The sequence below is a fragment of the Muntiacus reevesi genome, chromosome 3, assembly GCF_963930625.1.
Source record: "Muntiacus reevesi chromosome 3, mMunRee1.1, whole genome shotgun sequence".
In the NCBI taxonomy this organism is placed as follows: Eukaryota; Metazoa; Chordata; class Mammalia; order Artiodactyla; family Cervidae; genus Muntiacus; species Muntiacus reevesi.
Genome location: NC_089251.1, coordinates 201,695,496 through 201,722,233, shown reverse-complemented (window position 1 = coordinate 201,722,233; position 26,738 = coordinate 201,695,496). Strand labels below are relative to the sequence as shown.

The 26,738-nt window shown below is 37.3% G+C and overlaps 1 protein-coding gene across 2 annotated transcripts in view; it reads left to right on the top strand.

The window, feature by feature from the left end:
- The window catches only part of PTPN4 (protein tyrosine phosphatase non-receptor type 4), a 189,493-nt gene that overhangs the window by 14,960 nt on the left and 147,795 nt on the right, over positions 1 to 26,738 (top strand). For both annotated transcript variants that reach the window (XM_065931385.1, XM_065931386.1), the window contains exon 2: positions 17,579 to 17,733. In XM_065931385.1, the coding sequence (XP_065787457.1) occupies positions 17,596 to 17,733 (138 nt within the window). In that variant the 5' untranslated portion in view covers positions 17,579 to 17,595. The remainder of the gene's footprint in view (positions 1 to 17,578; positions 17,734 to 26,738) is intronic.

The window sequence follows — 26,738 nt, the reverse complement described above, 5'->3', positions numbered from 1 at the left end:
ACTTATATATATGCATTTGAATATACATATTTATATACACATTTGAATATCTTTCTTCATCTAACTATGTATATATATTTAAAAGAAGAACTGACTCATTTGAAAAGTCCCTGATGTTGGGAAAGATTGAAGGCAAGAGGAGAAGGGGACAACAGAGGATGAGATGGTTGAATAGCTTCACTGACTCAACGGACATGAGTTTGAGTAAACTCCGGGAGTTGGTGATGGATAGGGAGGCCTGGCGTGCTGCAGTCCATGGGGTCACAGAGAGTGTTGGACACAGCTGAGTAACTGAACTGGACTGATATTCAAAAGTTCACACTGATAATCCATTTTCAGTCCAACACTCCAGAGTTCTTTCCAGTTGTCCGTTTTCTACATTTTTAAGTCTTGTCTTCAGCAGTGAGAGATTGGCTCCCGTTATCCTTGGTGCATTTACTTATTTGCTCAGTCCCCTTGTAGTTGCCAATCTCTCTGCCCCAGGCTAGTTGTTTCCTGCCTGCCACCTCAGGCCCATGCCATGGGGTCCACAGGGCATGCTGTCAGGTCTAAGCTAGGAAGGGAAAGAAAATTCTCATTTAATTTTTTTATTTCCCTTATTTAATTCAAACAGAAATTGTCAGAAAGGTGTTATCCCTAGTTTTAAAGGTGTTATCCCATAAGATAACAATGATGAAATTCAGAAAGATGTGTGACTTTGGATGTATTACCATGTAAATAACAGATACTTTGGATTCAGATGTGCATGATATTGAAGCATCTTCTTCCTCCTGTACTGACTGCATAACCTCCAACTTCCTGAAAATTCTTGGGACGTCAAGGTGTCAGAATTTAGTGCTATACAGATGGTAGTTGAAGCAGTGGTTGTGACTTGTACTGCCTATGAAGTGTGTGTAAAGTTAGGATGAAGGCCACTGTGAGGGCCCCTCCAGTATCATGTAAAGGATAAGAGCTCTCAGAAAAGAGAGGAGAGTCCAGTTGTGTAGGGGAAGGTGATGGAAGAAGTTGGTGTAAGGTGTCAGATGCTACAGAGAGAGAGACATGAGATCCAAAGTGCTTTGATTTGTGGAAGGTTGTTATGACCCTGGACCTCCTGGTGACTGGGAAAGAACCCAGCTGCCAGTGCAGGAGGTGCAAGTTTGATCCCTCGGTTGGAAAGATCTGGAGAAGGAAATGGCAATCTACTCTAGTATTCTCGCCTGGGAAATCCCATGGACACAAGAGCCTGTTGTGCTACAGTCCATGGGGTTGCAAAATAATTGTACATGACTTAGTGACTAAACAACAGCATACTATGACCTTAGGTAATTGGTTTTCAGGTGTTCAGGCAGACCACTTGTATCAGAATCAAGTGAGCTACTGAATAAAGATACCAATTCTGCAGGTTTCTTTTCAGACTGCATAGCGTTTTTAAATGGTGGGTGAAGAATGTGGAGGTCACCACAGAGGAAACCTGCTTAAATGCTGTGCTACTGCTGCTGCAGTTATTCTAAGGTATAGTAAAGTTTGAGATTCATTGTAGCAGAAGAGATACAATGGAAGAGTGTGATGATGAGAAAGTGAATAGAGGAAACTAGACATAGCAGTGAATGTAGACTAGATGACACTAAGAAATTTGGTCATAAGGGGAAGAAGGAAGATCTCTTAGGTCATAGAGGAATAGGGAACAGAATCAAGAAAAATATCTTATTTTTTGGCTGTGCTGCTTGTCTTGCAGGATCTCAGTTCTCCGGTCAGGGATCAAACCCAGGTCCTGGCAGTGAAAGCGCCAAATCCTAACCACCGGACGCTGTGGAATTTCTGAAAAAATATCTTTTCTTTTAAGATTCAGTTCAGTTCTGTTGCTCAGTTGTGTCCAACTCTTTGCGACCCCATGAATCGCAGCACGCCAGGCCTCCCTGTCCATCACCAACTCCCGGAGTTTACCCAAACTCACGCCCATCGAGTCGGTGATGCCATCCAGCCATCTCATCCTCTGTCGTCCCCTTCTCCTCCTGCCCCCAATCCCTCCCAGCATCAGGGTCTTTTCCAGTGAGTCAGCTCTTCACATCAGGTGGCCAGAGTATTGGAGTTTCAGCTTCAGCGTCAGTCCTTCCAGTGAACACCCAGGATTGATCTCCTTTAGGATGGACTGGTTGGATCTCCTTGCAGTCCAGTGGTTAAGATTATATGCACCTTAATATTTTGGGGGGATTAAAAGAAAGAAACTGTAGTAATTATTTGAAAGATAGATAAGAGAAACTACATGGAAACAGCTACTATCAAAGAAATGTCCTGAATGAACTTTGGTAGTCATCTGAGCCAATTCCCTATACCCATTTCAAATGATTGCCATCTTATAGTGAGTTCTGGAGTTATTCAGGGGTCATTGTTAGTTTTGCTATTAGTTAAATATGGGTATTGCCCTTTTGTTAGACAATTGTTAAGTATGGCTACTTCATTCAAATTTCAAAATAATATAAAAAAGCATATAATTAGAAGTGTCAATACTACTCTTACTGTCTCTCCCTTCCCTGCACTCTATAGGTAACCACTTTTGTTTTTGTATATTTTACCAGTGTTTATGCAAAGAGAAATAAAATACAAATGTAAATTATTGTTTTCCCCTACCTTTGTATATAGATGATAGCCCACTATATTAATGTTTTATATAGTAATTCTTTCATTTAAAACATACCTTGGAGAGCCTTTGACTCAGTATACAGAGAGCTTCCCACGTTTTTCCTTGCTTATTTAAATACAGTGACATGTTCTGTTGTGTGGGTATACTCTTAGGCTGCTGCTGCTGCTGCTAAGTCACATCAGTCGTGTCTGACTCTGTGCGACCCCACAGATGGCCGCCCACCAGGCTCCTGTGTCCCTGGGTTTCTCCAGGCAATAACACTGGAGTGGGTAGAGTAGGCTAGCTGATCCTAATTATTTAAGCTTTTACTCTACTCTAGTTTTTTAGATTCTTTTACTTGTGTAACTCATTTACTTTCACCTCTGTATGGACTGGAGCTCCTATGAGGCATTTTGCATCAGTGACCAGCCTTACTTTCTTTACCTGAAGTCCTTTAATGCCTCCTTGGGCTTCTTTGGTGGCTCAGCTGGTAGTGAATCAGCCTGCAGAAGGAGACTACAGCTCAATTCCTGGCTTTTGAAGATCCCCGGGAGAAGGGATTGACTACCCAATCCAGTATTCTTGGGCTTCCTTGGTGGCTCAGATGGTAAAGAATCCATCTGAATTTTGGGAGACCTGGGTTCAGTCACTGAGTTGGGAAGACCCCCTGGAGGAGGACATGGCAACCTACTCCAGTGTTCTTGCCTGGAGAATCCCTAGGGACAGAGGAGCCTGGAGGGCTCCAGTTCATGGGATTGCCAAGAGTTGGACACGACTGAATGGCTAAGCACAGAACAGTGCCCCTTTGGATAGGCTTTCAGACCTTGTGGCCAAGCAAAAGACTTCCTTTGTAAAGTAATTAGCCTCCAAGTAATATAAATAAATGAAAAAATAAATAAATAAAAAAGACTTCCTTATTTTTATAGGTTAGATGAAAAAACTCAGTAACTTATCTTTTTATAAGAAGAAAAGGACAAAACTAATATTCCTTGAACTCTACCAGATGTTTTAATGTATGAGATCACATTTCGTTCTCCTACCAACCCTGTGCAATAGATAGTGTTATCTGCTTTTTATAGATAGAGAAGCTGAGACTCAAAAAGCTGAGTTGTCTAGACCTTCACAGCTAGAAAATAAAGAGATTTAGGTTTTGAAAGTAGGTTAATTTGAGTACTGAACCTGTGTCTTTTCTGCTGCTGCCCTGTTTTCTGTCTCCTGTTTTTGAATTCGTGAGCTCCAGTATATAACTGGGGCTCTGTGCTGTGCTGTAAGCCTTTTCTCAAGAACTATGAATTAGGACGTGTTTCCCTAATGTGTGTTTCTGACGGCTGGGGTACCACCTGCTTATCTGCTCTCTACAGCTCGGGTTTTGCTTGCCTGGGTCACTGCCTATTGCCTGGTACTGTAAAATGGATATCATTTTCTTACCGCCTGTCTGGATTGCCTCTCATCATCCCTGTTCAGTTTCCCTTTCTGCTCTCATAGTGCTGTCTTGTAGCCCTATCACCACTTGGCAGGATGATGCTTGGGCATAGCTTATGAAAGGTCATTTTTTTGAAAGGTCATTGTGTCTTATCTAGACTTTTATAATAGTCTACTTAAGGTGCATTCTGCTGTTGGTGTTGCCCTTTTAATCCATCCTCTATATTACTACCAGAGTGATCTGACGTGCACATCTGACCACTTTATACCTCTGCTCAGAATTTTGTTATTTCCTTTCTATCTGCTTGTAAAGTAAAATCTAAACCCATAGTCAGCCCCTTGTCTACCTATTTAAGCCTTTCTACTGGTATTACCTGGTACTTATAATGCCTTGAATGTGATATGTGCTCATTAATAGAGACTACTGGTGGCTCAGACTGTAAAGAATCTGCCTGCAGTATGGAGATTGAGGTTTGATCCCTGGGTCGGGAAGATCGCCTGGAGAAGGGAATGTCTGTCCGCTCTAGTATTCTTGCCTGGAGAATTCCATGGACAGAGGAGCTCCATAGTCCTGGTGGGCTGCATAGTCCATGGGGTTGCAAAGAGTCAGACACAACTGAGCGGCTAACATTTTCACTTTCAGTTTTCACTCTTCAAGTGGATAGAATTTTCCAAGGAGATTAATATTTGGGAAATTTCAGTCCTTAAAATAAGTTGGTATTCTTTTTTTTTTCTGTTTTCTTTTTAAGATACTTCTTATTGAATGGAAATATTATAGAATATTTTACAAACTTCAAGAATTTCCAAATTGTGTAGTATGCCCAATCCATACTTGAGTCAGTCCCAGTGACTTACTGTACAATCTACTAGGGAAATGGGTAATCTTCAGTGGAAAGGGTTTTGTGATTTAGAACACTTCCCCCAAGTGATCTGATATTGTGACCCACCTTGCATCTGGTTATTTTTATGGTTTTTGAACTACAGAAGTTTTTGTAATTAATTTGGCAGCCATACTTGACCTGTACTGATGTTAGGTTGTTTATACATTAGTTATTCCCCATAGAGTGAACATTCTTTTTTTAAAAAAAATGTTTATTTCACTGTGACGGTTCTTAGTTGTGGCTTTTGAGCTCTTCATTTTGGTGTGTGAGCCTCTTTAGTTGCAGCATGCAGGTGTCTCTCTAGTTGTGGCGCCTGGGTCCAGATGCCCACTCTGTGGCATGTGGGATATTAGTTCCTTGACCAGGGATTGAACCTGCATTCCCTGCATTGGAAGGCGAGTTCCTAATCACTGGACACCAAGGAAGTCCTTAGAGTGAACATTCTTAAGGTTTTCCAAAGAAATTTTAATAGCAGTGTGGCTAATACAGACAGACCCAACCAAGAATGTTACTTAATCTAAGATAGCTGTGCAATATCACCTCTTTATAATTTAACTATTCTGAAATTCAAAACACTTCTGAAAGTGTTCTGAAACCAGAGGTTTTGGATACAGGATTTTAGACCTGAAGCAATTTTTATTACTACCAGTTTCCCTAGTGGACAGTGATAAACGATATTTTGTTTTAATAGTTAAACAATATTTAACTAATTTAAGTATTTAAAATAGTTTTCTAACTATTTATACTTTACCTAATTAAGATAACTTTAATTAGAATATCTTTTTGGTGTAGCTAGGCTTTTAAAAAAAGTTACTGATTTCATTTCTTATTGAAAACATTAAGTTTTTTGTTAGTTTTTTTGATAGGGTCTTAATCTTTTTTTCTTGCCAATTTGTAATGTTACAGACATTAACTGGTTTTTCTGTTAGTGCAGTATCATGCTTATGACATAGTTTAAGCTTTTTGTATCGAACACATCAGTAGGAAAAGAAGCAAGGTGAAAATTCATGAACTTGTCATGTAAGGGAGGTGACTCTTCTTTTGCCCAAAATCCTGTCTTACTTAGAAGTACAAAAGCTGAGGTTTTTTACCATGGCCACTAAGGCCCTACATTACCTGTAGCTCCTGTTCTCTCTCTGACTCCTCTGCTTGTCTGCTTTTCTCAGCATGATGCACTGGCCTCTTTGCTCTTCTGGGAGCAGGCCTGTGTGCTTCTTCATCACGTCTTCGTGCTGTTCTTGCTTCTGCCTGGAACACGTTTCCAGGCACGTGCTCCAGCCCGAGTATCCATATGACTCCCTCTTGCACTCCCTTTCAAGTCTGCCAGAAATGACCTTCTCAGCCATGCCTCCCCTGAGTACTGCATCTAAAACTGCTCTCTGTTCTAACTTTCTCTGCTTTCTACCGTGTAACTTTTTTCTTTGCTCATTAGAAAGAAGCTTCATAAGGGCAGAAGCTTTTACCTTCTTTTGTTTGTTGATATAGTCATGTTGCTTCCCTGTTTCTGGCAAATAACAGGACATTTAGTAGTTAATATGAATAGGGAAGGGTTGGGGAAAGTAAAGAGTAACATTAATTATCTAACATATAGACATTTAATTTGAGGCTTTTATTTTTTTATAAATTTCACAAAATTTTATTGGTGAAATCAAAATACAGTAATTGAATATAGTATTTTGTTGTATTTGGTCTAATAATGAGAAGAATATAATTCTTTTTTATAGGATAATATTTACCTTCGTTAGGGTTCAAAGTTAGTGTCCCCTATCATTGAATCAATTGAGAATGTTCATCTGTAAAAATCATTCTTACCTCGTGACCCCAAAACAGTGAACAGGTTTGGTCTGTGGGCCATAGTTTGCTGACCTCTGGACTATGTGATCTTTGCCCAAATTAATGCAAATTCCTCCACAGTACTGTCGGTAGTATCTTTCCACCTACAATGGTTGCTGTTCCTCTGGTGAATTGTGTTCCATCCAACTGGCCTACTGTTGTTTCTTGGATATTGGTTTTGGAGGCTTTTAATAATACTGTTTTAATTCTGGTGTTAACTAGAATATTTTAATAAAAGCATGTGCGTTTCCAAATTTCTTCTTAAAAGTCAGTTTTTAGTATTTAGAGAGATATTACCTAATAATGATGATGATGATATGGCTAACACTTATTAGATACTTCTGAATGTCAGGTACTGTGCTAAAGGCTTCTTGCTATCTCATTTAATCCTCATAGCAGCTCATTTTATAAATGAGGAAACTGAGGCACAGCAGTTTGGCAGCTATCAAGGTCATAAAGGTAATAGGGATTTGAGCCTTGAAACATTCTGATTTCTGAGCCACAGTCTGTCTTATTCATCAGTGTTACTTCCCATAGTTGGTATTTTTTAGTCCTGACCCCTTTGCAGGGGCCCTTCTCTTTTAATCTAACTTTATTTGTGAAAGACTGATTATCAGTTCTTTACAACAAACAGAAAGGACCCATGAAAACATGAGATAATAAATAGGATTGCATGGTGGTATTAGATGTAAAGTCAGTAGTTTTCTAACTGTTTACACTTGACCTAATTAAGAGGTACCTTTTATATCATGTTCTTGATAGCTTCTCTTTTATGCTATTCTATTTTGTTAAAAACATTGGTGTATGATCCACTAATTTGATTTTATAGCCTGTGAGTTTCAAATTATAGTTTGAAACATTTCAGTAAACATTTATATGCTATAAACTCTATTGTTTGTGGTAAGTTACAAAGAAAACTACTTTCGTGAAGTAGTTGCTTTCTAAAGGAAGGATCAAAACTCTAGAGCCCAGCATTCTCTCTTTTTTCCATCTAAAAGTGCTCTACATTAAACCCCTAGCTAATATTCATTCATTTTTCTGAATGAATAAGAGGGGAACACCGGAGCCCCCCAAATGATACCACATGGACTACATGACTGGCCCTTTTTAGACAAAATATTTTTTTCATTGACTGTTGGTACCTATGAAGGATTGGCTCTATTTTTGAAAATTTACAAAATGAAGAGGGGAAGAAAGGGGAAGAACTAGTGGCTGCTGAAGTTGTTTCTAGTACTTAGGTAATGAGCTACAGACAGAAGAGAAGTAGTTCTTGGAGTCACTGGGACAGTTTGTTTGTATCTTTTTTTAGTATTACTGTTTCACTGAGTTATTTAAAGTCTCTTTCCCAACTAGACTGTGAGCTCATTGAGGGCAGAGATCTAGATGTGTGTGTGTGTGTGTGTGTGTGTGTGTATTTATATCTCCAGCATCTAATGCTGTGTCTAGTAACTGGGAGCTGCTGACATGTTTACATGAGTAAACAGGTGCATTGAAGGCACAGATTAGGGAACTCTTCAGGGGCCTTCCTACCTTATGTGTCTGTATCTCACAGACACACAGGCACATGGTACTTTAAATGCTACAATGTGTAAATAGGATAATGAGATATAAAATATTAAGTAACAGAAAATGAAAAGCTTCAGAGAAGTAAATTTGATACACAGAATGGTTCCAATTCAATTCCTGCAGTTCATAGTTCACAATGAATATCATGTTGTACTTCAGTCTTCTTAGCAGGTCAGCAGCAGTTGAATAAAGGATATACAAAGTATGTGTGCATGCTAAGTCACTTTAGTCATGTCTAACTTTTCGCAACCCTATGGGCTGTAGCCTGCCAGGCTCCTCAGTCCATGGGATTCTCCAGGCAAGAATACTGAAGTGGGTTTCCATCCTCTCCTCCAGTGGATCTTACTGACCCAGGGATTGAACCCCGTGTCTCTTGCGTCTCTTGCATTGGCAGACAGGCTCTTTACCACTAGCGCCACCTGGAAAGCCCGGAAACACAAAGGACATTTGGAAAATGCTGCCTGTACATCAGTGAATCAGTTTGCATGTCCAGTGCTCATGTCTTGGGTCATTGGTTTGTACATGGTTATCTGGGATACTTTTTTGCTGTACTATATACCATTTCTTAAATAAGCTTCCTGTGTAAGTTACTATATAATAATTACTGTGCATATATGTTTGGTATATTAAATATATAGAGAAATTTTAGGTCAAAACTATTGTTAACTTTGACTTTTTTCTTCTTCTACAGAATGTCAGGATTATAGCTCATAATTTTGATAGCACTGTCCTAAGATAATTAGTTTTATATTACCAGCTTCCGTTCAGAGGACTGAGGGAGGTTTCACTGAATATAGTGTTATAGCAGTAAGCTTAGTTATTCAGTCCAGTACTTACGTACCAACATTTTAATTTATAGTTATATCCAGAGCATCATATATAAGAAATTAAGATTATAATAAAGCATATGGTTCATTGGAGAACATTCTATAGAAAATGATAACTGTAAGGGATTGTCAGCTATCCAGAGAACTTTTTGTGAGTGGTTAATTGCTTCATAATTTTGGATAGCAAAGGTGTTAGTTTATCTGCTTCTTTTTTTAAGTGTGAAAACAGAATTTGGAAGGCGTTTCCTTTTACTTTTTCCTCACAACTTTTTTTTTTTTTTTTTTAGTTCTACCAGTTTATTGCTATCAACCCATCTCCCTCCACCCTTGTGCACACATGCTCAGTCATGTAATCCCATGGACTTCAGCCCGCCAGACTCCTCTGTCCATGGATTTTTCCAGGCAAGAATACTGGAGTTGGTTGCCATTTCCTTCTCCATCCTAACAACTTTTTATTTTGAAATATTTCAAACTTAGGGAAAAGTAGCAAGAATAGTATATTGAACACCAATGTACCATTCATATAGATTCATTAATTGCTAACAATTTGCTACTTTGCTTCTGTATTTATATATTAAAAATTTATGAATTATTTAAAGGTTGCAGATATCATGATCATAACACTTTACCACTAAAAATTCTATAGCATGCAAACATGAATCTTCTAGAAATCAACACATTCTATATAACCACGTGATCACACTCAAGGAATTTAGCACTGACACAATACTATAGTCTGAAATACATTCCACATTCAGATTTCTTCATTTATGTGCCTATATAATATATGTGTGTGTGTATGCACACATGCATATGACTTTTTTTTCTAATTCATATTTGGATCAAGGACTGCACATTGCATTTTTTGTTACATCTCTTAATCTGCAGTGCTTCCCCACCCTTCTACATCCTCTCTTTCTTCTCCTTTCACCCTCCTCACAGTTTTGAAGACTCTAGCGGGTTGTTTTGTAGAGTGTCCTCAATTTGGATTTGTCTGATTGTTTTAATTTTTTTCATGAGTAGATTCAGCTTAAACATTTTTTGCAGGAATAGTACAAAGGTGCTGTGTTCTCAGTGTGTGACATGGTGCCTGTGACAGTAATTTTGGTGAGGATAAATTTGATCATTGGATGAAGGTGGGATTTGACAGATTTCTGCATGGTAAAGGTACATTTCCCCGTTTGTAATTAGTAAGTAATCAGTGGGAAAATACTTTTGAGATTATCTTGTTCCTCAATACACCCAGTGATTTTATTATTCATTGATGATTCTTGCCTGAATCAGTTACGGTAGTTGTAAATGGCAGTTTTCTTTTTGCATTATTCTACATTTATCATTTGACATTATTCTACTAAGAAGAGTTTTTCCTCCCTCACTTAAAAAAATTAGTTATGAGTTTAAACCTGTGTGTTTTTGTGTTATTCAGAGTGTTATCTATTCATATTATTTATTTTGAGACACGTTGTCTCATTTGACTGGTGGCAGCCCCTTTTAGTTTCCTCTCATGGTTTTTCATTTTTTCCCATCAGGTTTTGAGGACTTCTTTACTTACTGGCACCAAATATTGGTATTTTAGCCTCACCTTGTATTTTCTTTGCTCCAGCTCTGGAATCAGCCATTTCTCCCCAGAAAGCCTGGTTTCGTTTAGTGTGGAGTAGTACATAGGCAGTAGGTATGTTCAGTGTTACTGGAATATTTTTACTTCTAGGTTCTAATAGTGGACAGAGATAGCAAATATATATAAATTACTTTTTTTGGAAAAAATTTTAATGGAAGTATAGTTGATTTACAGAATTGTGTTTCAAGTGTAGAGCAGAGTGATTCAGTATATTTGCAGAGTATACTTCATTATAGGTTATTACAGTATTATAATTATCTATCCTTGCTGCCTATCTATTTATATACAGTAGTTGGTATCTCTTAATCACAGAATCCTCATCATTGAATTTGTTAGCTATGGGGTTGTCATAAATAGCCTTTATTATGTTGAAGTGTATTCCCTCTATACCAACTTTGATTAGTTTTTATCATAAGTGGATGTTCAATTTTGTCAGATGCTCTTTCTGTATCTGTAGATGATCATGTGATTTCCACCCCCCCCCCCCCTTCTTTTTGTTAATGTATTACATTGATTGATTTGTGGGGATTGAGCCATCATTGCATCCCTGGAGTGAGTCCCAGTTGATCATGGTATATGATCCTTTTATGTGTTGTTAAATTCTGTTTGCTAATATTTTGTTGAAGATTCTTGTATCTATATTCACCAGAGATATTGACCTGTAATTTAAAAAATTTTTTTGGGGTAGTGTCTTTGTCTGGTTTTGGTATCAGGGTAATGGTATCCTTGTGGAATAAATTTGGGAGTATTCCCTTCTCTTCAGTTTTTTGGGATATTTTGAGATGGCTATGGATTAGTACTCTTGCCTGGAAAATCCCATAGACAGAGAAGCCTGGTAGGCTGCAGTCCATGGGGGATGCGACTGAGCGACTTCACTTTCACTTTTCACTTTCATGCATTGGAGAAGGAGATGGCAACCCACTCCAGTGTTTTTGCCTGGAGAATCCCAGGGACGCGGGAGCCTGGTGGGCTGCCGTCTATGGGGTTGCAGAGTCGAACACGACTGAAATGACTTAGCAGCAGCAGCAGCAGGGATTAGTTGTTCTTATATGTTTGGTAGAGTTCTTGTGAATCCATTCAGTCCTGGGCTTTTGTTTGCTGGGAGTTTTTAAACTAATTGTTTCACTACTAGTGATTGGTGTGTTTGGATTGATTCAGTCTTGGAAGATTGTATGTTTTTAGAAATTGTATTGTATTTAGAAATTTATCCATTTCTTCTAGGTTGTCCAATTTGTTGGCATATAAATATCTGTAGTGTTTTCTTATGTTTTTTTGGTATCTCTGAGGTCAGTTGTAATTTTTCCTGTTTCAGTTCTTATTTATTTAGGCTCTCTTTTTCTTGGTGAGCCTGACTAAAGACTTAGCAATTTTATCTTTTCAAAAAATAAAAAATAAAAAAACCTGTGCTCAGTTTCATTGATGTCTTTTATTGATTTTTATTTTGGTCTACATTTATTTATTTCCTGTGATCCTTATTATTTCCTTCCTTCTACTATCTTTGGATTTTGCTCTTTTTATAAGTAACTTAGGATGTTTATTTGAGGTTTTTTTTGTTTCTTGGGGTATCCCTAAACTTCCTTCTTAGAATTGCTTTTCCTGTGTGCCGTAGATTTTGGAAAGTTGTGTTTTTATTTTTATTCATCTCCAGGTATTTTCTGATTTCCTCTTTGACTTCTTCATTGACCCAGTAGTTTTTTTTAATAGCATGTTGTTTAGTCTCCACTAGTTTGTGTTTTCCCATTTTTTTCCCCCTCTGATTTGTAGTTTAATAGTTTTGGTCAGGAAAAATGCTTCCTGTAATTTCTGTCCTCTTAAATTTGTTGGGACTTGTTTTGTGTCCTAGAATGTGATCTGTCATGGAGAATGTTCCATGTATACTTGAAAATAATATGTATTCCACTATTTTCAGATGAAATATCCTATAGATATCTACTAAGTCTGGTCTAATGTGTCACTTAAGATGACTGTTTACTTACTGATTTTCTGACTGGCTGATCTGTTCATTGATGCAAATTGGGTGTTAATATTCTCTACTATTATTGTATTAAATTGTCAGTTTCTCCATTTATGTCTGTTAATATTTGCTTTTAGGTGTTCCTATACCAGTGCATATATGTTTACAAATGTTCCATCCACTTGTATTGATCTGTTTATTGTTTTGTAATACCCTTCTTTGTCTTTTGTTATAGATGATTTTAAAGCCTAGTTCCCCCAGCTTTCTTTTCGTTTCATTTGGTTGGGATACATTTTTCCATTCCCTCACTTTCAGTCTTTGTGTGTCATTAGCTCTGAAGTGAGTCTCATAAGCAGCATGTAGATGGGTCATTTTAATCTAATCAGTCACCTTATCTTTTTTCCTTTTTTTAAAAATTTAAAGTAGTTTGTATTGCATTATAGTTGCTTTGCAATGTCATGTTAGTGTCAACTGCATAGCAGAATGAATCAGCCATACATATACATATATCAGCTCCCTTTTGCATTTCCCTCCCATTTAGGTATGTTCTCATCAGTTATCTATTTTACACATCTCCCGATTCCTCCCATCTCACCCCTTTCCCCCTTGGCATCTATACATTTGTTCTCTATGTCTGTGAGTTTATTTCTAATTTGCAGCCAAGGTCATCTATACCATTTTTTATAGATTCCATGTATATGCCTTAATATACTATATTTGTTTTTCTCTTTTTGACTTATCAGTGACCTTCACTCTGTAGGTCAGTCTTCCTGCCTTACTTCACTCTCTAGGTCTATCCATCCCCTTATGTCTTTTGATTGGAGTTTTATTCAGTTGACATTTAAAATGATTATTGTTAGATAAATACTTTTCTTGACATTTTTGTTATTTGTTTTCTGCAAGTTGTTATTCTCTGTTCTTAGTATAATTTCTTCCATTGTGATTTTATTTTATTTAGTGGTATGCTTGTGTTTTCCTTTCATTCTAATTTCCTGTATCTATTGTAGGTTTTTGATTTATGGTTACCATGGGATTCATATGTGTTGACATACAGCTATATCTACTTGTTTTAAACTGATAGTTATAGAAGTTCAAACACATTCTAGAATATCTACATTTTTAACTCCCTTTCCCTACATTTTGTGTTTTTGAGTTCATATTTTACATCATCATATTTATCCCTAAGCAGTTCTTTGCAGTTATGGTTGATTTCATAATTTTTGTCTTTTAACCTTCATAATAACTTATTCAAATAGTTGATCCACAACCTTTACTATATATTTGGCTTTTCTGGTGGGGTTTTTCCTCTCCTATAAATTCTTCTTGTAGCTTAATCTTTTTCACTTAGAGAAGGCCCTTTACTGCTTCTTTTAGAATTGATATAGTATTGATGAATTCTTTTAGTTTTTGCTTTTCTCTTCTTCAATTCTGAATGATAATCTTGCTGGGTAGAGTATGGTAGTTGTATATATTCCCCTTTCTGCACTTTAAATATATCATGCTACTCCCTCCTGGCATGCAGAATTTCTGCCGAAAAATCAACTTAAAACCTTACTGGGGGTTCCTTTGTATGTGACTCTGTTTTTCTCTAGCTGTCTTTAGAATCCTTTTTGTCTTTAACTTTTGCCATTTTACTTACAATATGTCTTGGTCTTTCTGGTTTTCTCCTTTTGGGATTCTGTGCTTCCTGTACCTAGATATCTGTTTCCTTCTTCAGGTTCAAGAATTCTTCAACCATAACTTCATCAAATATTTTCAACCTTTTTTTCTCTCTCTCCTTCGGGGCCTCTATAATGTGGATAGCATATACTTAATAATGTCTTAGAAGTTCCTTCCTCATTTTTAAAAAAAAAGTTGTTTTTGTTTTTGCTCCTCTGATTGAGTGATTTCCATTATTCTATCTTTCAGAGTACTTATGGTTTTTTCTGTATCACCTGGTCTGCTGTTAATTTCTGTCTAGTGAATTTTTCATTTCAGTTATTGTGTTCTTCAGCTCTGACTGATTCTTCTTTATATTTTCTGGTTCCTTGTAAGATTTCTTACTGTGTTCATTTATTCTTTTCCCAGTTTCAGGCAGCATTCTTACTATGAATGCTTTATCTGGTAAATTATTTCTTTCATTAGTTTTTTTTCTTCTTCTTCTTTTCCAGGATTTTTTCTCATGGTCTTTGATTTGAGGCAAATTTCTCTCTTCTCATTTTGGTAAACTCTCTGTGTCTATGGAGTTGGGTGAAGCACATTATCTGTCCTGGTCTTGAAGGAGTATATTTACGTGGGAGTGTCCCTATACACTCTGCAGATACCCTGTGACTTTGGTAGGAGAGCTGGATCTGAAGTGAGCACGGGTCACATGTTCGCTCAGGGTGGACTCACAGCTGTCATCTTGGTAGGAGGAGAGACTGGAGATGAAGGTGCTGGAGCTGTTCCCAGGTTTGAGCCAGAGCTGTGCTGAGTGGTTGTCACTGCTCTCTTGGGCACAGAGTCACGTCCTAACATGCTGGAGCAAAAGCCCTGAAGTCTGTGTCCAAGGTGGGTCTGTTCCCTTTAAGTGTGTTCTCTGTCCACTCTCAGCAATGGGGCTGTCATCCCCAAGGGGAACAAACTAGAGCAAGAGTGGCTGGTATAGGCCAAGTCGCTTGCCAGGACGGTCACAGTATGCCACTCGGAGCTCAAGACAGCTCCCCGTCAGTTGTCTCCATTAGGATCAGCAGTGGTTGCACTCTCCCTATTCAAGTGCAGTGTCTTGTCCAAGCCAACTCTGTCGCCTCCAAGTGTGCACCATCCTTGACAATGCACACTAGCCTTCACACTGCTGCTGGAGCTGTATCTCACAATATTGTGTGCGTCCTGGTATGACTACCCCCCACCCCCACCCTCTGAAGTTTTTAACTTTTAAAATTATCCACCTTGAGCCTCAAACAATTCCTCAGCTGAATCCAGTCTTTGCTACCTGCATGCTGATTTCTGTGACAGTTTCTGCTTCAAATTTCTGCTCCCATAAGCTGTGACTCTCTGTTTTTACTTATCTCTCCAATCTGCAGTTTGCCCTGTGTCCTCTCTTATGGATCTAGGAACGGCTGCTGATTTTCCAGTCTGTTCTGCCTTTTTTTACTTGTTAGGACACAATGAGGACTTCCGAGCTCTTTACATTTGGAACTGGAAATCACTGCCAGTCACTGTCTTTTAATTGTGAATTTTACTTGGCTAGCTCCTCTCTGTCAACGTGCTAAAGCTATTTTCCTCTATACAATTTTTATCCATAGAAAACATTGACATTTACTCCTAGTTTTAATCATTTTGACATGAGCAGTATGATGTCAACAGCAGTTATTGAATACCATCGATTTGAATTGCAATTTCTTTTTACTATTAATTTTTACTTATTAAATTTCTTAGTACTTATTGCTTACTCATATTTAAGAATTTTATAGAGTTGTGTTTATTTGTAGTGTAGTTTGTTTCCTTTATCCATTTGTCTTTTGAAAGAGGGAAGTTTTATGGATTTTAAACTGCAAATTTTTGAATGTCTGAAAATGACTTTAGCTTTATTCTTTCACATGAATGCTAATTTTGAGGGAATATAATTCTGTTTCACATGATTTTCTTTCAGAACTTCAAAGCTACATTTCACTGTCTTTTAACCTCGTAACATGCCAAAAATGATACAAGTTTTTTGGGTTTTTTTGGTAGGCAGTCTTTATTCCCTGTTAAGTTAAAAAATTGAGAAGCAAAGATCTGTAGTCTTAAGATTTCTAATTTGCTTTTGTTTTCCTAAGAATAGTTCTATTAGAATTAGTTTGAATTTGAGGATAGTTAAGATGAAGGGTATAGTTATATTTAAAAAATCCCAACTAATAAACTCCCATTTTCCCCCCAAATCGTAAGCTTAAATAAGAGGAAAGCCCCTCTGAGTCAAATAACCTTCCCTTCTGTGGTCATCCTACAGTGTCTTTTTAATGCTTGCGTCAGTGAGTAATGGCCAGTTGCCTGGGGTAGCATATTCTCCTTCCTCCTTTTTGACTACGCCTGAATTTATGTATTTTGAGTTGGAATATAGCTTCCTCAACAATTTGTTTATTGTCTTCTTAATGGACAGTTCAAAATAAAGCTCCTCCTCCAGGCAATTGTAATTTTAGTTTAGATGATGAGCTCGAGATGGTGTCTTCTTTTATACCTACAATTCCTATCCAGGTGTTTCAAAATTTGTAACTACTTTTTAACTTTGTTGAAAACTATGTAATAACTTTGTATATATATATATTTTTTTAAATTTTATTTTATTAGTTGGAGGCCAATTACTTCACAACATTTCAGTGGGTTTTGTCATACATTGACACGAATCAGCCATTGAGTTACACGTATTCCCCATCCCGATCCCCCCTCCCACCTTCCTCTCCACCCGACTCCTCTGGGTCCTCCCAGTGCACCAGGCCCGAGCACTCGTCTCATGCATCCCACCTGGGCTAGTGATCTGATTCACCATAGATAATATACATGCTGTTCTTTTGAAACATCCCACCCTCACCTTCTCCCACGGAGTTCAAAAGTCTGTTCTGTACTTCTGTGTTTCTTTTTCTGTTTTGCATATGGGGTTATCGTTACCATCTTTCTAAATTCCGTATATATGTGTTAGTATGCTGTAATGTTCTTTATCTTTCTGGCTTACTTCACTCTGTATAATGGGCTCCAGTTTCGTCCATCTCATTAGAACTGATTCAAATGAATTCTTTTTAACGGCTGAGTAATATTCCATGGTGTATATGTACCACAGCTTCCTTATCCATTCATCTGCGGATGGGCAACTTTGTATATTTTTATATAAATAATTTGTATCTTCAACTATCCCTTTATTTAGTTAATTTTTTTCCAACTTAGACCTTGTGTGGACAGTGATGACCTCACGTTTCCGATTGCCTGCTGGCAGAACCTACAATGTACGAGCGTCAGAGTTGGCCCGAGATAGACAGCATACAGAGGTGGTTTGCAACATCCTTCTTCTGGATAACACTGTACAAGCGTTCAAAGTTAATGTAAGTATTGTATGTCTTTTTAAATTTTGATGTTTTGGTTATAAACCTGAATTTATTGTTAAGTTTTAAAGCTAAAATTGTTTAATTATGGTACAGTTTGAAAAGCCTTATTCAGTGAGGAAAGTCTTGTTAGTTTGGGTTTGTAACTATCAAATACACATTCTAAATTCAAATTGGGTCTATTAAGAGGTTGACAACCCAGCAGTGGATTATTAGTGGAGCACATCATTAGTATGTGGGTGCATGCATGTGTGTGTGTTCAATTGTGTCTGACTGTAGCCTGTGAGGCTCCTTTGTCCATGAAATTCTTGCACCAAGAATACTGGAGTGGGTTGCCATTTCCTCTTCTAGGGCATCTTCCTGACCCGGATTGAACCTGAGTCTCCTGTGTCTGTTGCGTTGGAGGCAGATTTTTTACCGCTGAGGTTTTTGTAAATGTGTTTGAAAGTATGACAAAGGCATTTCTCTTTTTTTTAATTTAAATGATTTCAAACCTATAGAAAGGTGAAAGAATAGTATTATGAATACCCACCTACCATTTTCCTGGATTGACCTGTTGTTAACATTTTGCTCATTTCATCTTTCTTTTTCTGTCTGTATTTTCCTAGCCTTCTGAAAGTAGGTGATACACTTTACCTGTGTTTCAGGAGCCTATTGTGTTTATCATTAAGTCGAGTCCTACTCTGTGACCCCATGGACTGCAGCCCATCAGGTTCGCCAGGCTCCTCTGTCCGTGGAATTCTCCAGGCAGAATACTGGAGTGGATTGCCACTCCCTTCTTCAGGGGATCTTCCCGACCCAGGGCTGGAACCTGGGTCGCCTACATGGCAGGCACATTGCTTACCATCTGAGCCACCAAGAAAGGCAGCCTAAGAATCTCATAAATTACTGCTATACCATTATCACATCCTAAAATTTAACATTATGAAAACAGTAGTACCTAATACATAGTCCATGTTGAAACTGGAATTCCTCATTTCCACATCTCCAGGATAACACTTTGATCTGCTTCCTGCTGTGTTACCCAGGTATTTCCAGACTTTGAAATCTTTATGTAATACAGAATATTAATCTTCAGGATTCCTCCCTTTTGTAACAGCATGGATAGACCTTAGGCTAAGTGAAATCAGTCAGACAGAGAAAGGCAAATATGGTGTGATTTTACTTGTATGTGGAATCTGAAAAAAACCTGTACTCAGAATAGTTTTGGCAGGGTCAAGAGATGGGGAAGATGGGGAGATGTGGGTTAAGCTTCCAATTATCAGATAAGTAAGTTTTGGGGAGCTAATGTACAACATGGGATCTAATGGTAACAGTACTGTGTTACATGCTTGAAAGCTGCTAAGAGAATGAATGTTAAATGTTCTCACCACATACTGTGTTTATGTTACATTTCCTATCTGACATAATTTTCTTGTTGTGTACTTTAGTTGATAATAGTTTTGTATTTTTCAATATAGTAATCAGCATGCTATCTACTTATTCTTTCAGGAAGACATATGTTTGGTATATTTATTTTATATATGTTTATATTTAGATCTTTTTAATATTATATACTTAAATATCATTTCTAATAGAGTTGAGTATGTTACTAGGAACTTTCTCTGTCACTAATTTAGGATATCAGAAAACTTAGGAGAAACAATATGAGAAATTGACTGTTGGATATGTAATATATTTATTCCTCTTGGTGTCAGGACTGGATTCATTCAGAGTGTCAGAGTTGCTTTGCACTTTTATTATTGATGCTGCATATTTTAATCTATGTGAACAGTTCTCTTGTTATGCAACTTACAGTCTATGCAGTGGTTCATGATAGTCTGCACACTAGTAGGAGAGCTTTAACTTTGCTAGTTATTCTTTCATGTCCATTATGTACCTCTAAGTCTTAGAAATCCCCATTGTGGACAGTTCCTAGATTCTCCAGCATCTCTTCACTGGAAAGGAGAACCGCTCAGTTTTGTTTGGAGGTTACGAGTGAGTGTAACATCTTAGTTGTTGGAGCCATTACTTTCCCTGAAGATTTTTATATCATAGGTAAAATATTCATTGTTGCCAAAGCCTGCTTTTTTTTTTTCATCTGATACTCATCAAAGTTTTTCCTTTATATTTTTCTGAGAGAAAATGTTGTGCTAAAGGAGTTGATAGAACTTTATTAGCTCTCTTTGTGTGGACATAAGCTCATTATTGTTGCTTCAGTTTCAAGTTCTGTTTTCATGGCCATTCATTTTACTGTAGCTGGCCTACAGATCTGTCTCCGTCATGCCCTAAATTATCATCAATTTACCAAAAACATATTTCTATTAGAAACTTTAAAATGTATAGTATCTGTACTATAAAAGCAGAGACGTTATTTACTGACCAAGGTCTGTCTTGTCAAAGCTGTGGTTTTTCCAGTAGTCATGTATAGATGTGAGAGTTGGACCATAAAGAAAGCTGAGCACCTTAGAATTGATGCTTTTGAAGTGTGGTGTTGGAGAAGACTCTTGAGAGTCTGCAAGGAGATCCAGCCAGTCAATCCTAAAGGAAATTAGTCCTGAATACTCTTTGGAAGGAGTGATGTTGAAGTTTCAATACTTTGGCCACCTGATGCGAAGCCCTGACTCACTAGAAAAGACCCTGATGCTGGGAAAGATTGAAGGCAGGAGGAGAAGGGGATGATAGAGGATGACACGGTTGGATTGCATCACTGACTCAAGGGACATGAGTTTGAAAAAGCTTCGGAAGTTGGTGATGGACAGGACTGGGATGCTGCAGTTCATGGGGTCTCAGAGTCGAATAAGACTGAGTGACTGAACTGAACTGAATCCGTATTATACATGGATTGATTTCAGTCTATGATGCTCTTCCCCTAATTTTTGTTTTTATTTTTACTTTGGTAGAGATGTTTAGCAGTAACCTGTGTGACAAGGAGGGTTTCTGTAAAACCAGCCTGTTGCAAATAATAGGACTGTGCAAGAAATTACCCCAGAACTTCATGGCGTGTTTATTATCCTCAGGAATTCTGTGAGTCAGGGGTCCAACAGAGATGATTTATACCCACTGCTGCGTATGTTGGACGTCAGCTGGAAGACTCAAAGGCTGGAGGCTAAAATTGTTTGAAGTCTAGCTCACTCGTATAACAGTTACCTCAGACCTTAGATGGTCACCTGTATGTGACCTCTCTGTGTCCTGAGCTTCTTCATAGCACAGTGACTGACTTCTAAAAGTAAGCATCCTTAGAGAGAGCACCAGGATGTGGCCACATTACCTTTTCTCATCTGGCCTTGAAAGGCACATAATGTCAGCTCCACCATATTCCATTTGTCAAGACTATCACAAAGTCACACTTGGGATCAAGGAAAGGGAAATAGACTGTCAGTTGATGGAAAGTAGTAAGGTTCTAAAAGATCACGTGGGTTCAGACAACTGCTGTAGACTCTTTGGGGAAAGTATAATCTGCCAGTGTGTCCCTCTGGTGGGAGGCTTCCATCTAACACATTCTCCTCACACAACTATACCTGTGTTCGCCTTCATATGTTCTGAAGAATGTTCTCCCACAATTGTCTCCCTTCCTACTTGAAAGATGACTGACATATTAGAGGTCAGAGATAAGAGGGAGATTTAATTTTTACTGTCTACCTTTTATATAATTTAAATTGCTTTCTGGCTTTTATATATTTATTTTATATGTGTATGTATGTAAAATTGATATATATAGTTATATTTGGAAAAACTGAAACATACTCAAAATGTATGGTCATTTATTTAGCACACATGATTCAATGCACAGTTCTGAGGCACTTCATAGGTAGCAGTATTTAAAGACGAAACATGACTTACGCAGGGAGGTTTTATGCTGGTTTCTTTTTGTTTTTATCCACATAGCATTGTTCCCTCAGTTTTCTTTTTGTTTTCTTTGTTATGTATCTCTTATGTACTCAATAAAGAATAACTGATAATTTTTTAATTGAAATATTGATACAATTGATTTATAAAATTATGTTGTTTCTGGTGTACAGTGTAGTGATTCATTTTTGTTGTTGATTATATTCCATTATAGGTTATTATAAGATACTGGGTATAATTTCCTATGCTGTACTGTAAATCCTTGTGGCGTACCTATTCTAGGTATAGTAGTTTGTTAATTCCATACCCGTAATTTGTCCCTTCCCTTTGATAACCACATGTTTGTTTTCTGTATCTGTTTGCATATATATTCATTTGTATTATTTTTCAGACCCCACTGAAGAGTGATTTATAGCATTTGTCTTTCTCTTTCTGCTTACTTGGTATGATAATACCTAGGTCCATCCAGATTGCTGCAAATGGCAATAATGCATCCTTTTTTATGGCTGAGTAATATTCCATTATGTATATGTACCACATCTTCATTCATCTGTTGATGGGCACTTGGTTGGATTCTTTGTCTTGGCTGCTTGTTGTAAATTGTGCTTCTGTGAACATTGTGGTGCATGTATCTTCAAATTACTGTTTTTGCTTTTTCCAGATATATACCCAGGAGTAGAATTGTTGGATCATATAGTAATTCTATTTTTAGTTTTCTAAGGAACCACTATACTGTTTTTCATAGTGACTGCATCAATTTACATTCCTACCAACAGTGTGTGAGGTTTCCCTTTTTTCCACATCCTCTTCAGTATTTGTTACTTGTAGACTTTGATGATGGCCTTTCTGACAGTTCTGAGGTGATCCCTCATTGTGGTTTTGATGTGTTGCTTTAATAATTAACGATATTGAGCATCTTTTCATGGTCTTACTAGTCATCTGTATGTCTTCTTTGGGAAAATGTTGAAGTCTTTTGCCCTTTTTTTGATTGTAATGTTTGTTTTTATGATATTGAGTTCTAAGAGCTATTTGTATATTTTAGATATTAATCCCTTTTCAGTCATCATTTGCAAATATTTTTCCGTTCTATAAGTTGTCTTCATTTTGTCGATAGTTTCCTTTGCTGTGCAAAAGCTTTCAAGTTTAATTAGATACTATTTATTTTTGCTTTTATTTCTTTTGCTTTGGGGGAGACTGAGCTAAAAAATTATTGCAATAATTTACATCAACGAGTATTTTGCCTGCATTCTCTTCTGGGAATTTTATGGTGTCGTGTCTAACATTTAAGTCTTTAAACTGACTTTGAGTTTATTTTTGTATGTGTGTGAAGAAGTGTTCTAAATTTATTGTTCTGTGTGTAGCTTTCCAGTTTTCCCAGCACTACTTGTTGAAGAGATTATCTTTTCTCTATTGTATATTCTTCCCAAATCCATTGTACAAACATAATTATAGATGTAGAATTAGCAGGTGGCTGCTGATTGAAATTGGAAGCAAAAGGAGCATAAGAATGATAGACATACCTAAATGGAACTTACTTTGAATCATTTTGCAGTCATATTTGTAAAAGAGGATAGAATTGGGGGAATTTTCCCCTCTGGTTATTCCTCCATTGTCTTTATTTTTCATATGAGAAAATAAGTTTGGGTAATTTCAGATAAAATAAGTTTAGATAACATCAAATGAGAAAATAAGTTTAGATAAGTTTAAATAAGTTAGAATTATTAGGTTATTTGCCAAGTCGGGAATAGAACAGGTAATATGTGTATGTAGGAAGGTCTGTTTGGACCTCTTATTTTCAACACTTTGGTATTAAATATCATTTATTTGGTATTATTTCTAGCCGTACTTGAATTTGATTTCTTAATTCCTTTCAAAATACTGTCATTTATACATCATTCAGATTCTCTGAGAAATTTTTTGATTTTTGGTTATTTGACTTATTCATGTACACAATTTAAAATAATTATTCTGTTAAGTGTTGCAATAAGAACAGACCCCTGCGTTGTTGCTCCTTAGAAGTAATTGCATTTGACACATTTAGTTTTTTCTGTTCTGTTTATTTCTGTGGTTCTAGGAAACATACTTACAGTATTTCTGGTTTTGCCTGGTTTTGTTTTTTGTTCTCCATGTTATATATTGACTTTGGAGAATGAGACTAGATCTTATACTTCTCCTCCCCCTCCATACACAAATACTTCCCCTCTGTCATCCTTTCAATAAACAAAGGAGTTAATGTAACAACATTTGATTAGTTCAGAATTTCTTTTCCTTAGAGGGAAATCCTTCAGTCATCTGCCAGAGCTTGTAGAACCCTGAGTGGGTCTTCTGAGAACTGAGTGAAGGGGACTGAGAAGTCTCAGCTCTTCCATAGGTAGACTTCTGTTTGTTATAGGTAGATTTTTCCTGTTTTCAGCCCAGTAAAAATCAGTCAGCTGTACCTGGTGTTTCCGAGTCTAGATGATTACTAGGCCATTTTCTTCAGAGAATGAATCTCTCATTCTTGTATGGTTGGCAGAGGAAGGAGAAGTGAGAGCTGGCTGTGGAAAGCAGTTACAGACACACTCTGAGTGGAGCCCTCCCAGCACTGTCAGGGGTCATAAATACACCTTTCTGTGCAGCCTGCCTCATGTGACCTTGAGATCTCTCAGATTGATTTTCAACATGCTCTGAAAGAGAATTTACTATTTACCAAGGTTTTTGAGGAAAACTAGATGTTAAAATGGAAGTGGGTATATTTAGTGCAAAAAGTATGATAATTGGCTAATTGTCATCAGTCAATCAATTCAGTCGTGTCTGACTCTTTGCGACCCCATGGACTGCAGCATGCCGGTCTTCCTAGTCCATCACCAACTCCCAGAGCTTACTTAAATTCATGTCCATCGAGTTGGTGATGTCATCCAACCATCTCACCCTCTGTCGTCTCCTTTTCCTCCCGCCTTCAGTCTTTCCCAGCATCAGGGTCTTTTCCAGTGAGTCAGTTCTTCACATCAGGTGGCCAAAGTATTGGAGTTTCAGCTTCAGCATCAGTCCTTCCAATGAATATTCAGGACTGATGTCCTTTAGGATTGACTGTAGTCTCCTTGCAGTCATAGTGTTTGACAATTCCAACATTGTAGTATGTGATAGATCATTAAATCTTTTCTTTAATTTGAATGTTTTTTCTCTAGACTATATAATATTAAGCACTAGAAAAGTATCAATTAGGTTTATAGTTGTGCATAAAGTTACCATATTTCTTGGTTTATTCTTTGATTATTTTTTGTTTTTATCAGGCATATATAGTTCTTAGGTCTTGTATCATGTTTGTCATGTATAAGTCTTTACTGTTAAAGACATTTACTTTTTAAAAAATAAATGATAGATATTATGTTAAAAATGTATTTTTATCTGTGTCAGGTCTTAGTTGTGACACATGGGCTTCTCTGTAGTTGTGGTATGCAGACTCAGTGGTTGTGATGCATGGGTTTGCTCCACGGCATATGGGATCTTAGTTCGCCAACCAGGGATCAAACATGAGTCCCCTGCATTGAAAGGCAGATTCTTAACCATTTTTCCACCAGGGAAGTCCCAAGACATTTACCTCTGTTGAAAGATTTCTTCGGCAGTTATGCAGTGATGAACTTAAAAGTTTTTATTTTGAAGATTTACTAGTTCTATGACTGCACACAAGTTGCTCTCCCTTTGTGTGTTGCAGATTCTTCATTTGTTGAGAAGGAACATGTATCTTGCATAGGACGTTTAGAATTAAATGAGAGTGTTTATGAAGTGTTCTGTGTGTGTCTGACTCACAAGATTGATTCTTTATTGCTTGTGATCCAGTTGACCTATTCTTTGGTTCCAGAAGTGTTTTCTTGGAAGAATATTATTATTAAAATGTCTCACAATTGCTTTATACATCTATATGATATTCTTACCTATGTACTTTGTACATGTACAGTTTCCCAAACCCAGCTTGTTTCTGGCATATTGATTAAAAACACATGTACACAGGAATTCCTTGGCAGTCCAGTGGTTAAGACTCCATGCTATCACTGCTGAGGACCCAAATTTAATCCATGGTCAGGGAACTAGGATCCTGAAAGTCAAGTAGCAGAGCCAAAAACAAGCAAAAAGAAGTGTACATGAAAATTGTAAAAATGCAAGTTTATTCTTAAAGAGTTGTCAGATGTTACATCTTTGAAAGTTAGATATTTTTTATCTTGGCTACTACAGTAAATTGTCTTTGTTCATGGACTTCATTTAATGACAGTTATTTAGTGCATATTATACACTATGGGAAAAAGTTTCAGAAAGCAGCTGTAGGCCATTAAAATTTTGATGAATATGATGGATTCTAGTTAGATTCTGTAACTTAATGTCCTCTACTTTAGAAATAATGTATAATTTTCTTGTTTATTTATTATAATATATATAATACATGTTATACAGTGTGGTGCACAGATCTTTACTCTACAACTCAATGAGTGCTTATCTCTGTATGTATCTGTGGAACTGCCAGCAGAGATTAAGATACTGAATTCTTCCCTCAGCAAGAAAGATTCTTCTGCTAAGTATTTCTTACTCCATTTTATCTTTGTTAGCTTAATTTTTGGTTAACCTTTTAATCGCTATGCTTTCAGTGATTATGTTAGAAATTGCAAAATTTGTCAACTTACAAAAGCCTACCTTTATTTATACAGTTGACTCTTTAACGTAACATGTTTGAAATGTGTGGTTCCACCTGTACATGGGTATTTTTAATGAATGCACGCTGCAGTACTACACAGCCCACATTGGGTTGACACTGCAAATATGGAATCGTGGATGTGGAGACTGTAAAGTCACACACAGATTCTCTACCGTGCAGAGGGTCTGTGCCCCTAATCCCCAGGTTGTTCCAGGATCAGCTCTACTCATACCATGTTTACCCCAAAGGCAAACACTTACAGCCGTCTGAATCTATTTACTTGTGTCCTGTTTTTTTTTGCTATTATTCTTAGGTTTGCCATCCTCCTCATGTGTTTTGGGACTTCCTCCTCATGTTTTTGGGCTTCCCCGTTGGCTCAGACAGTAAAGAATCTGCCTGCAATGCAGGAGACCTGGGTTTGAACCCTGGGTCAGTAAGATCCCCTGAAGAAGGAAATGGCAACCCACTCCAGTATTCTTGCCTTAAGAATTCCGTGGAGAGAGGAACCTGG